Here is a 12854-nt window from a genome sequence, read left to right on the forward strand (position 1 = left end):
GAAAATGTTGAATTGCGTGCGAAAATATTATTTCTGTGTTATTGTCAGATTCCAGACCACCTGTCAGGACATCCGGGGATCAGTACCAGCAGAAACCATCATACTTTTATTTAATTTTAACTGGCGGCAGGTAACACAGATTGCAATTACGCTCGAGTGGCTGTGTATCTCAGATTTATGAAGAGATTGGGCCAATGCACAAACTTCCTGGAGCACAAATGAACATGGACACATTTAGGGCAGCACAGTGGCGCAGTGGTTAGCACTGCAGCCTCACAGCTCCAGGGACCCGGGTTCGATTCCGGGTACTGCCTGTGTAGAGTTTGCAAGTTCTCCCTGTGTCTGCGTGGGTTTTCTCCGGGTGCTCCGGTTTCCTCCCACAAGCCAAAAGACTTGCAGGTTGATAGGTAAATTGGCCATTATAAATTGTCACTAGTATAGGTAGGTGGTAGGGAAATATAGGGACAGGTGGGGATGTTTGGTAGGAATATGGGATTAGTATAGGATTAGTATAAATGGGTGGTTGATGTTCGGCACAGACTCGGTGGGCCGAAGGGCCTGTTTCAGTGCTGTATCTCTAATCTAATCTAATATCTTCCCCGCTGATCTCTCTCTTACACAAAGATTGAATCTCAACCCCAAGTAACAGTGTCTATCCTTGCAGAGCACATATCCAAAGAGTTAACAATGACTCAATTTGCAACGACTTGCTCACTGAATTTTCCATCGTTGTGTCATCTGCTGCCAAACTTTCAAATGGTCACTATCGCCCACACTGACCAAAGATTTATAAACTAAAGCAACTTCAATTAGACAACGGCTGATCTGTATCTCATCTCCATCCATCCACTTTAGTTCCATAACCCTTGCTAACAAAAATCTATCACTCTCAGTGTTGAAATTTTTAATTGACTCCAGCCTCAACAGCTTTTTGGGAGAGAGAGTTCAAGATTTCTAAGAAATGCTTCCTAACATCACCCCTGAATGGCCTAGCTTAAATTTTAAAGCTATGTCTCTTGTTCTGGACTCCCTCTATCAGAGGAAATAGGACAAAGAGAGAGAGAAACTATCAACTCCTTTAATCATCTTAAACAACTATATTAATTTTCTACACACAAGGAATTCATGCCTAGTCTATGCAACCCGTCCTCATAATTTAACCTTTAACTAATTTAACCTTCTTCACATAACTGAAGCTCCTCATCTTTGGTACCGTTCGAGTAAATCTGTTCTCCTTCCTATAGTGTAGTGTCCAGAATAGAACATAGTACTTCAGTTGAGGCCTAACTGGTGATTTATAAAGGTTTACGATAACTTCCTTGCTCTATATTTACAAAGCCCAAGTATGCTTTTTATAACAGCCTCATCAACTTGTCCTGCCACCTTTGTAAACTTGTGCATGTGAAACCGCAGATTTCTTTGTTCCTGCATCCCCTTTAAAATTGTACCATTTTGACTTGGTCTCACAGAAACTCTGCGAGCATACTTCAACTGCACCTCACTGCTCCATGACCTCCACAACTAAGAAAGAGAAGAGAAATAATATTATGGGAGTGCCACCACCTGTCAGTTTCACAAGATCCTGACTTCAACACACACCAAAGTTCCTTCATTGCTACAGAGTCAAATCCTGCAACTCCCTCCCTAACAGCACGATGGATGTACCTACACTCCAAGGACTGCAGCTGTTCAAGAAGGAAGCTCACCACCACCTTTGCAAGGGCAATTCGGAATGGGCAATAAATGCTGGCCTTGCCAGCGAAGCCCACAATCCAAAAAGAAACAAAAGAATTATAGCCAACAGGGGCAAGTAATGGCGTGTGCCCACTTCCTGTGCCATTATATCCCAGGTTGAATCAGTTCCTATAGCAGGCTAGGGGTGTGGGGAACCGCAATGGAAAAAATATAAATATGTATAAAAAAGTTCTATTTTATTTGATATATTTTGAAAGACTGTACAGAGCATAACATAATACCTGATGTGTTAGCTTCATTCATGGTGAAGTAACAGTACAGTGAAGCACCATAAAGTTAGAACTAAACATCACTTGCAATACAATTTAGTGAACTGTAAGAAAAAATATTTACAGTTGTAAAACTTTTTTTTAATAAAAAGTGAATAAAAATCCAAATTAAAAAATTTAAAAACCGTAACTAAAAAAAGTTTTAAAATGTTTTTTTAAAAATTAAAAAGGTTTTCACATCAGAATTTGACGTCGAGGAAGAGGTTTGACTCTTAATAGTAATGGGAACTCCCTGAAATACTTGGCTATTAGTTTCTTTCCACACAGCTGACACCCACCAAAGCATCAGGACAGCGACACGATCGGCTCAAAGGTGTTGCCAGACATAGATGAGTGCAGCCTCCGTTATTTACAGCACAGTGGTTCTGTCCTATTAAAATAAAGACAAACAGACATTTTTGAAATTGTGCTACATCTTATCATCACTAAACAACAACTTGCATTTATTTAGCAATTTATGTGTAGCTCAGTGGGCTGCACTGCTGTCTGTGTCAGAATGTTCTGGGTTCAAGTCCTGCGCCAGGATTTGAGCACAACAATCTAGGCTGACACTCCAATGCAGAACTGAGGGAATGCTGCACTGTTGAAGGTCCCGAGGCCCCATCTACCCTCTCAGATGGATGCAAAAGATCTCACGGCACTATTTTGAAGACGACCAGGGGAGTTATCCTGTGTCCTGGCCAATATTGATCCCTCAATCACCGTTACAAATGCAGGTCACTATCACATTGCTGTTTGTGGGAGTTTGCTTTGCGCAAATTTGTTGCCACGTTTCCTATGTTACAACAGTGATTACACTTCAAAAAGTGCTTCATTGGCTCGAAAGCACTTCAGGACATCTGGTGGTCATAAAAGGCTATATAAATGCAGAACAAAATGTCTCAAGGCGTGTTATCAAACAAAATCAGTCACCAAGCCACAGATACAAGGTGGGTTTTAAGCAGCATCTGAAAGGAGGAGAGAGAGAGGCAGATTGGTTTATGGTGGGGATTCCAGAGCTCAGGGCCTCACCATCTGAAGGCACGGCCGCCAATGGTGGAGGGCTGAAAAATCAGGGATGAGCAAGAGGCCAGAATTGGAGAAGCGAAGATATCTCAGAGGGTTGTAGGGCTAGAGGATGGTTACAGGGGTTGGGGGAGGGGAGGCACAGGGATGTGAAAGGATTTGAACCTGAGAATGAGAATTTTGAATTTGAGGCATTGCTGGACCTAGAATCAATGTAAGTCAGTGAGCACAGGGGTGATAGGTTAATACAACTTGGTATAAATTAGGGCAAGGTGCAATTCCACTTTCACAGAAAACCAGTCTCCGTGAACTTGGATCACAACATAACTCAGTATTGGGCAGCAGTGACTCTAATCTAAAACACCTCCAAACAGCACTCATTCAACAGCAACTCCTGTGGTGTAAAGGCCCGAAATAATCCACTCAATCACCCAGCTGCTACATACATATAAAAGATACAGGAACTGAATCAGTACACAGTACAGTGTGCGTTACCTGGCGGACACCGTGAGTAAGCTGTGGTTATTCCATAGAGACGGGACCGTTTGGATGGCTGTTGTTCATCACTCTCTCGTCCAATGATGCGATCCACAGCTATGACAGACTCCCTTCATGAACACAATGGTTAACGCACAGTTACAAGTCTTGCAGTCAACAGTTCAACTAAAGTCATCATCACATTTATTTAGCACATTGGCATCAACAGGCGATAGGAAAAATTACACTTAAGCCAATGCAATGTATTCTTCAAATCATACAATGCACATGGCGACCATTCAGTCCATCGTGCCTGTGCCAGCTCCTTGAAAGTGCTATCAAATCAGTCCCATACGCCCCCGTTTCCCTCTTTCCCCATAGCCCTGAAAATGTTTCCCTTTTCAAGTATTTATCCAATTCCCTTTTGAAAGTTACGACTGAAACTGCTTCCACCACCCTTTCAGACAATGCATTCCAGAACATCATAACTCAGAATCACAGAATAATACAGTGCAGAAGAGGCCCTTCGGCCCATCGAGTCTGCACCGATGCATTAAACACACCTGACCTGTCTATCTAATCCCATTTGCCAGCACTTGGCCCATAGCCTTGAATGTTAAGACGTGCCAAGTGCTCATCCAGGTACTTTTTAAAGGACAACTCACTGTGTTAAAAACAAAATTCTCATCTTGCCTTTGGTTCTTTTGTCAATTGCCAAAAATCCATGTCCTCTGGTTAACATCCCTCCTGCCAGTGGAAACAGTTTCTCTTTATTTATTGTATTGAAATCCCTCATAATTTTGAACACCTCAATGAAATCTTCCCTTAATCTTCTCTGCTCCAAGCAGTTTCTCTTAATTTATCATTTCAAATTTCTCCCACTAGGGTTGACCCTTCACCCCAGCGTATGAAGCTCGCAATGATCTCTCCACATCGCAATCTGTCATCTAAATGTAGGAGCATAAGTAGGCCATTCAGCCCGTCGAGCCTACTCCGCCATTCAATTAGATCATGGCTGATCATCTACCTCAATGCTACTTTCCCCCACTATCCCAATGTCCCTTGATGTCATTCGTATCCAGATATCTATCAATTTCTGTCTTGAACATGCTCAATGATTGAGCTTCCACAGGCCTCTGGGGTAGAGAATTCCAAAGTTTCACCACCCTCTGAGTGAACAAATTCCTCCACATCTCAGTGTTAAATGGCCTTCCCCTCATTCTGACATTATGTCCCCTGGTTCTAGACTCACCAGCCAGAGGAAACATCCTATCCACATCCACCCTGTCACACCCTCTAAGAATTTTGTTAGTTTCAATGAGATTATCTCTCATTCTTCGAAACTCTAGAGAATACAGGCACAGTTTCTGCAATCTCTCCTCATAAGACAATCCCGCCATCCCAGGGATTAGTCTGGTGAACCTCCCTAGCACTCCCTCTATGGCAAGTATATCCTTCCTTAGATGAGGAGATCAAAACTGTACACAATACTCCAGGTCCAGTCTCAGCAAGGCTCTATACAAATGCAGCAAGACATTTTTACTCCTGCACTCAAATCCTCTTGCGGTGAAAGTCATTTTGCCTTCCGAATTGCTTGCTGCACCTGCATGCTAGCTTTTAGTGACTCATGAACGAGGACACCCTGGTCCCTTTGGACACCAACACTTCCCAACCTCTCACCATTTAAGAAATATTCTGCCTTTCTGTTTTTTCTACTCAAGTGGATAACTTCACACTTATTCACGTTATATTCCATCTGCCATGTTCTTGTCCATTCACTTCACCTGCCCAAGTCCCCTTGAAGCCTCCTTGCATCCTCCTCACAACTTACATTCCCACTTATTTTTGTCTCATCAGCAAATTTGGAAATATTACATTTGGCCCCTACATCCAAATCATTGATATAGATTGTGAACAGCTGTGGCCCAAGCACTGTTCCTTGTGGTATCCCACTAGGAACAGCCTGCCATTCTGAGAATGACCCGTTTATTGCTAATCTCTGTTTTCTGTCCATTAACCAATTCTCAATTCATACCAGTATACTACCCCCAATCCCATGTGCTCTAATTTTGTTTACTAACCTCATCAAAAACCTTCTGAAAATCCAAATACACCACATCCACTGGTTCTCCTTTTTCTATTCTATAAGTAACATCCTCAAAAAACACCAACAAGTTTGTCAAACATAATTTCCCTTTCATAAATCCATGTTGACTCTGCTCAATCATATCATTATTTTCCAAGTGTCTAATTATGACATCCTTTATAATAGATTCTAACATTTTCCCTACTACTAACATCAAACTAACAGATCTGTAGTTCCCTGTTTTCTCTCTCCCTCCATACTTAAATAGTGGGGTTACATTTTCTACTATCTAGTCTGCAGGAACCTTTCCAGAATCTATAGAATTTTGAAAGATAACCACCAATACATCCGTTATCTCTTATAGCAACCTCCTTCAATACTCTGGGATGTAGCTTATCTGGTCTAGTGGATTTACCAACCATCAATCCTGTTAAATTTTCGAGTACTACCTCTTTATTAATACTAATTTTTTTCAGTTCCTCAGTTTCACAAGTCCCTTGGTTCCCTAGTATCTCTGGGAGATTTTCTGTATCTTAATCCGTGAAGACAGACACAAAATAATTGTTTAGTTTCTTTGACATTTTCCTATTCTCCATTATAAATTCTCCTGTTTCCGCCTGTAATGGACCCACATTTGTCCTTGCGAATCTTTTCCTTTTCACATACCTAAAGAAGCTTTTACAGTCCACCTTTATGTTTCTCGCTAGCTTGCATTCACATTCTCTTTTCCCTTTCTTTATCAGTTTCTTGGCCATCCTTTGCTGGATTCTAAATTGCTCCCAATCCTCGGGCTTACCACTTTTTCTGGCAACCTTATAAACCACTTCCTTTGGTCTAATGCAATCTTACACTTCTTTTGTTAGCCACAGTTGATTCATCTTTCCTGTTGGGTTTTTGTGTCTTAGAGGAATGTATATTTGTTGTAGACCATGTAACACTTATTTAAATACTAGCCATTGCCTGTCTACCATCAAATCTTTTAGTGTATTTTCCCAATCCACCACAGCCAACTTGCCCCTCATAACTTCAATTTCCTTTGTTCAGATTTAAGATCCTAGTTTCAAAATGAAATGTATCACTTTCAAACTTACTGTAAAATTCTATCATATTATGGTCACTATTTCCCAAAGGCTCCTTTACAGCAAGGTTATTAATTAGCCCTTTCTCATTACATAATACTAAATCTAAAATAGCCCGATCCCTAGTTGGTTCTTCAAAATACTACTCCAGAAACCCATCTCGTACACACTCCAGGAATTCATCCTTCACAGCATTAGTGCTGATCAGTTTTACCCAGTCTATATGTAAATTGAAGTTGCCCATTATTACTGTATTACCCATGTTACATGCATCTCTAGTTTCCTGAGTTATACTGTGCCCAACATTACCACTATTGTTTGGTGGCCTATAAACAACTCCCACCAACGTTTGCTGTGCTTTGCTGTTTCTTAGCTCCACCCAAACTGATTCTATATCTTGATCCTTCAATCTAAGATCCTCTCTCACTAATGTGCTGATCTCATCTCTTATTAAGATCACTACCTGTCATTCCTAAATGACGGATATCCTTGACTATTCAGTTGCCAGTTTTGGTCACCCTGTAACCACTTCTCTGTAATGACAATTAGATCATACCCATTTACCTCTATGTGTGCCTTCAAATCATCTACCTTGTTGCAAATGCTGTGTGCATTCAGATAGAGTGCCCTTAACTTTGTCTTTTTAACATTATTCTGATCCTATTTGATGCTTGCCTTTGCTTCATCTGTCTTCTAATTTCACTTACTACTTTTCTACTTCTTGTTACCTGTTTTGCTTCCCTCCAATCTGAGCTCCCTCTCAGGTTCCCATCCCCCTGCCAATCTAGTTTAAACCCTCCCCAACAGCACTAGCAACTCTCCCTGCAAGAATGTTAGTCTCAGTCCTGCTAAGGTTCAACCCGTCCATCTTGTACAGGTCCCACCTGCTCCTGAACTGGTCCCAATGCCTCAGAAATGTGATGCCCTCCCTCCTACACCAATGCTCCAGCCACATGTTCAAATGCTCAATCCTCCTATTCCTACTTTCACTAGCACGTGGCACTGGGAGTAATCCGGAGATTACTGCTTTTGAGGTTCTGCTTTTTAATTTCTTTCCTAACTCCCTAAAATCTGCTTTCAGGACCTCATCTCTCTTCCTACCTCTGTCATCGGTATCAATGTGGACCATGACCTCTGGCTGTTCACCTTCCCCCAGAAGGATGTCCTGCAGCTGCTCTGTGTTATCCTTGACCCTGGCACCAGGGAGGCAAGATACTATCCTGGAGTCACATCTAAGGCCACAGAAACGCCCGTCTGTTCCGCTAACTAACGAATCCCCTATCACTATTGCCTCTTCAACTTTTCTGAAAGAACGAGAGTTAACCTTTCCCCACTACGTGCATTTAAGTCCCAGTAGATGCTGTGCAAAACTTTCACAGCTGCACCATTACGTTTTACCGTAACCCTAGCAGCAACACTGGGGCAGTTAGCACACAGTATCATCCCCGAGCCCAGTAACAAAGTGACCTCTTAAAAAGAAATTAGGTTTCACTTTTTAAAACTTTAACTGCAGATACACACATTTTCCAATGTCAGTTGGTTGCAAAAGGTAAACAAACATTTATCTTGCCGATTAAAAAAAAACTATTGGCACTATCTATCCATGATGCTTAACTCAGAAAAAGAAATATTTGTACACGAGATAATGTGGCACAAAAATTAAAGTAAGAAATCCCTCCAACACGAAGGGATTCCTCTAACACGGTGCAGTGTCAAGTCAGTCTTTCAGTTCAACAAAGGCAAAATGCTTTGGATGTTAGAAATCTGAAGTGAAAACAGAAAATGCAGGAAATACTCAATGGGTCTGGCAGCATCTGTAGGGAAAGAAAGTTAACGGTTCAGGTCATTGAGAGGTCATTGATCTGAAATGTTAACTGTGTTTCTCTCTCCACCGATGCTACCAGAAGTGTTGAGTATTTCCAGCACTTTCTTTTTTATTTCAGTCTTTCAGTTCCTTTGGCTCACAATACACTAGAACTTTACTTCATACTGCTTTATGCGAATATGGTCAATGTCTGTGCAGAAGATTTTTAACTGAATCATCAGCTAATCTCATTTAAAACATACAACAGTCTTAATGTAGAGGATGAGATAATGCATGCCAAATGCAGTTTGTTTCAATTAAATTGGTTAGTGAGGACCTGGGGTCACAATTCCAAATTGTGCAAGGCCAGATCTAGGTCAGATGTCAGGAGACGGTTATTTTCCCAGAAAACAGAGTGCTCTCTCGTGCGGAGGGCACCAACTCACTGAATTTCTTTAAGTGACAGCTGGTCCTGTCTCTGGCGGGGTTGTAGTGGGGGGTGGTGAAAGATTAAATTTTCCACAAATTAGCCTGAGTTTTTGCCTCTCCCGGGAGATCACATGGTTTTGGTTAAGGTAGAGATTGTATATTTTGTGATGTATAAGGTATCACAATTCTGTGAGACAGTCTGGATGGGGCAAAGGGTCTTTTTAACTGTTTGTTAATTGTTTGTATATTCAGGAATGACTCAGACTGGCTGGGACTTCTTTTATCTAGAAAAGTGAAGGCTGAGTAATGACCTGATAGAGGTCTTCAAAATTATGAAAAAATTTCATCAGGTAGACATAGAGAAACTGGTTCCACCTGTTGGGGTGCCCAGAATTAGGGGCCATAAGCATAAAATACTCACTAATAAATCCAACAGGGAATTCATAAGAAACCTCTTTACCTAGAGAGTAATGAGAATGTGGAACTCACTACTACAAGGAGTAGTTAAGATTAGTAGCTTAGATGCATTTGAAGGGACGCTAGATAAATACATGAGGGAGAAAGAATAGAAGGATATGCTGATAGGTTAAATGAAGTAGGGTGTGAGGAGGTTTGTGTGGAGCACCAACATAGACCCATTGGGCAGGATGGCCTCTTTATATGCTGTAAATATGATGTAATTCTATGTAATATATAACACAATCTCAGAAAACCTCATTGAAATGGATAATGTACCTCCTCCAATCTGTATAGTACAAGTTCCTTCCGTAACTCGTAATTCCAAAGGGGTACCGGATGCCATCAAGGACCCTCCTGCGTCCAGTGCGATTCGGGTTCATGCATTCCAACCTCTGGGTTCCTGCAGAAAATGAAAGAGTTACAAACCTCATCACAGAAGAACAGAGAGCTCAGCAGAGAGAGAGATAGACAGAGAAAGAACACACAGGTCTCACCAGCAGTTTGTTGGGAAGCTGTTACCCATTATGAATCGGAAATATGATCCACAAGGCAGCTTTGTGTTGGCAGCACATTTAAGAAAATTAAATTAAACTGGTAATAATTAAACACGCAAGCTTTCAGAATTTATCAAAGTTAAATCCTGGGAAACCTCCTAAGGAGATTTTAAAAATCAATCAGATTAAATCAGTTTTCCACATCAAAAAATATGATCCACAATGATGCAGTTGGACCTTGAACACATGCTCACCAACACTATCACACAGCTGCAACATGAAATGTGTACAGTTTTAGGACATGCTTTTACAACAAGAATTTGTGGGATTAGAGGCCAACTGTTTTTCATCCCTCTGAGAAACACTTTGATATTTTACTCCACAAAAGCTGCTGCTTTTGGACCATTATTAGATGGGGTAATTGTGCTTCAACAACTCTGACCTAAAGGGCATGTGGGGTCAAGAGCACAATACGCTTATTTACTGCCAAACATTACTCCTGTGTCACCCATCACCCTTGTGCCCGCTGACCTACATTGACGCCCAGTCCAGAAACATTTCCAATTTAAAATTCTCATCCCTCTATGGCCTCGCCCCTCCCATGACTATAACATCCTCCAGCCCCTACAACCCTTCGCGATCTGTGCTTTCCTCCAAATCTCTCAATTTCCATCGCTCCACCATCGGCTACCGTGTCATCAGTTGCCTGGGTCCCAAGCTCTGGAACTTCCTCTCTGAACCTCTCAGCCTTGCTTTCTTCCTTTAAGATGCTGCTTTAAACATACCTCTGTGATCAAGCTTTTGATCACTCATCCTAATATATTTTTATGTGGCTTTTGTTTGATAACACATCTGTGAAGCGCTTTGAAACGTTTTACTATGCTGTATCAATGCAAGTTATTGTTGCTTAGTCTGAGAAACAGGGAACTCTACGATCCTTTTTTAAAAATTCTTTCATAGGATGTGGCGTTGCTGGAAAGACCAGCGTTTATTGCCCATCCATAATTACCCTTGGCAACTGAGTGACATGCTAGGCCATTTCAGAGGGCAGTTAAGAGTCAACCACATTACTGTGGGCCTGGAGCCATATGTTGGCCAGACCAGGTAAGGATGGCAGATTTCATTCCCTAAAGGGCATTAGTGAACGAGACGGGTTTTTACGACAATCGACGATAATTTCATGGCACCATTACTGAGACTAGCTTTCAATTCCAGATTTTTTATTAATTAAATGAAGTAATGAATCAGATTTATATTCCACCGGGTGTCATGTTCCCCAGGGCCTAGCCTGGGCCTCTGGATTACTAGTTCAGTCTTAGTCATCCTGCTCCAACTTGAGCATAAGCAGATTTAATATTGGCATATTGCAACCAAGCATACCCCATCCTCACTTGACATTCCACACACAAACACCTTCTGCAGGATTCACAGGAAAACTATCAGCAGCGGCAACTCTGCTCGATTTCCACCTTCTCTGGCTTGAGACTGAAAGGTAACTAAGCAGTTCAGGAGCGAAATCAGAAAACACATCTTCACACAAAGTACAGTGCAAATCTGGAATTCTTTCCCAATAACAGCTGTGGATGCTGGGGGACAACTGAAAATGTCAAAACTGAGATAGATAGATTTATTATTTGCTAAGGGTATTAGGAAAACAGAGCAAAGACAAGTAAATAGGGTTGAGGTACAGAGCAGCCATGATCTAAAGGAGAAGATCTGAATTTGTATAGCATCTTTCATGACCTCAGGAAGAGCCAAAGCACTTTGCAGACAACAAAGTACTTTTTGAAGTGTAGTCACTGTTGTACTGTATGAAATATACCAACTAATTCGCACACAGCAAGCTCCCAAAAGCATTTGCATTTTAGATTTCTGGGGATCTCTTGTACAAAGTGCAGTCAGGGAGAGGAGTGAGGATGTGCAAAACCAATTCAGGTGATTGGTGGGACAGGAATGGCCAATGGATATCCCATAACTACAACGTTCTAACAATGTTTGCTCAGCTGCAACTGAACTTTCCCAGATGAGAGACAAAGATCCAGGTGAGGGTAGTGTCTGGGGGACTGTTTCACAGACAAAAACACTGCTACATAAACAGCGACAACCTGTATTTATACAGTATGCTACGGCTAGGTGAGGAGGGGGTCTCAGGCTCCCCTCTTGTCCCTTCCTCTTATTTGACCGCAACAGGGTTTATTCCTTTGAAAAAATGGTTGTGCTTACCACCTCTCTGAATGTTTTACCTTTTACCCCTACTATGATTGTGAAAGAACCAATTGGACAAGTTGCCTCGAGTTTAAACAAGAAAAAGGTAAGTTTATTATACTTAACACTCTAACTCAATTTAAAAATTACTAAAAATACGCTACACATTCACGTACGCATTCACACAAGAATCACACACACACAGAAATAGATTACAGGAGGGAAAATAGATTTGGTGGTTAGACTAAAGTCCAGAATATATGGAACTGAAATACAGACTGTGAAGAGGGTGATCAGGTAGTCCTCGGCTGAAGCTGTATTCTTGGAGTCCTCGCTGGTCAAAGTGTATTTTGACTGGCTTGTTTTGCTCAGGGTTTTTCTGAAGGCAGAATCTGTTGTTGGCTCTCTTTCCCTGATTGCTGGCTGTAGCGGTCTGTAGGCTTGGAGGGTCCCCGAGTCGCAGACAGTTTTCAAACTAGAGTTTTCTGGGAGATGGAGGGAGAGAGAAAGGGAAGCACGTAGCTTCCTCGGCTGATGCAGTCTTAGTTTCTGCTTGTCTTTTGTCTGTGTACCAAAACTTCTAGTTTCTTCAGAGATGAACAGGCGATCATATGGTTCTCTCAATCCCCTTTGTTTTTAATGAGGGTTTTCTGGAATCTTCAAATGACATTCAAGGTTCTACACGCTCCAGGATAACCCTTCACACTTGGAGGGGATTGGCTTTTTCAAAGTCAATGTGTGGGGATGGCCTTGACCGTCATGTTAATGAAGCCATTTTAAGTAATTCAGTCA

At 41.6% G+C, this 12854-nt stretch overlaps 1 protein-coding gene and 1 long non-coding RNA gene across 2 annotated transcripts in view; one reads left to right on the top strand and one right to left on the bottom strand.

Annotated features, from left to right (window-relative positions):
* Positions 1-2063, top strand: part of LOC137355513 (uncharacterized) — a 78173-nt gene extending 76110 nt beyond the window's left edge. Inside the window, exon 3 of the long non-coding RNA XR_010970934.1 lies at positions 1470-2063. This is a non-coding gene — a long non-coding RNA (uncharacterized lncRNA). The remainder of the gene's footprint in view (positions 1-1469) is intronic.
* Positions 1911-12854, bottom strand: part of nid1a (nidogen 1a) — a 129007-nt gene continuing 118063 nt past the window's right edge. Inside the window, exons 18-20 of the mRNA XM_068020734.1 lie at positions 9640-9763; positions 3525-3637; positions 1911-2394 (exon numbers count right to left, since the gene is read on the bottom strand). Coding sequence (XP_067876835.1) covers positions 2273-2394; positions 3525-3637; positions 9640-9763 — 359 coding nt within the window. The 3' untranslated portion in view covers positions 1911-2272. The remainder of the gene's footprint in view (positions 2395-3524; positions 3638-9639; positions 9764-12854) is intronic.

Source organism: Heterodontus francisci, chromosome 3, assembly GCF_036365525.1.
Source record: "Heterodontus francisci isolate sHetFra1 chromosome 3, sHetFra1.hap1, whole genome shotgun sequence".
In the NCBI taxonomy this organism is placed as follows: Eukaryota; Metazoa; Chordata; class Chondrichthyes; order Heterodontiformes; family Heterodontidae; genus Heterodontus; species Heterodontus francisci.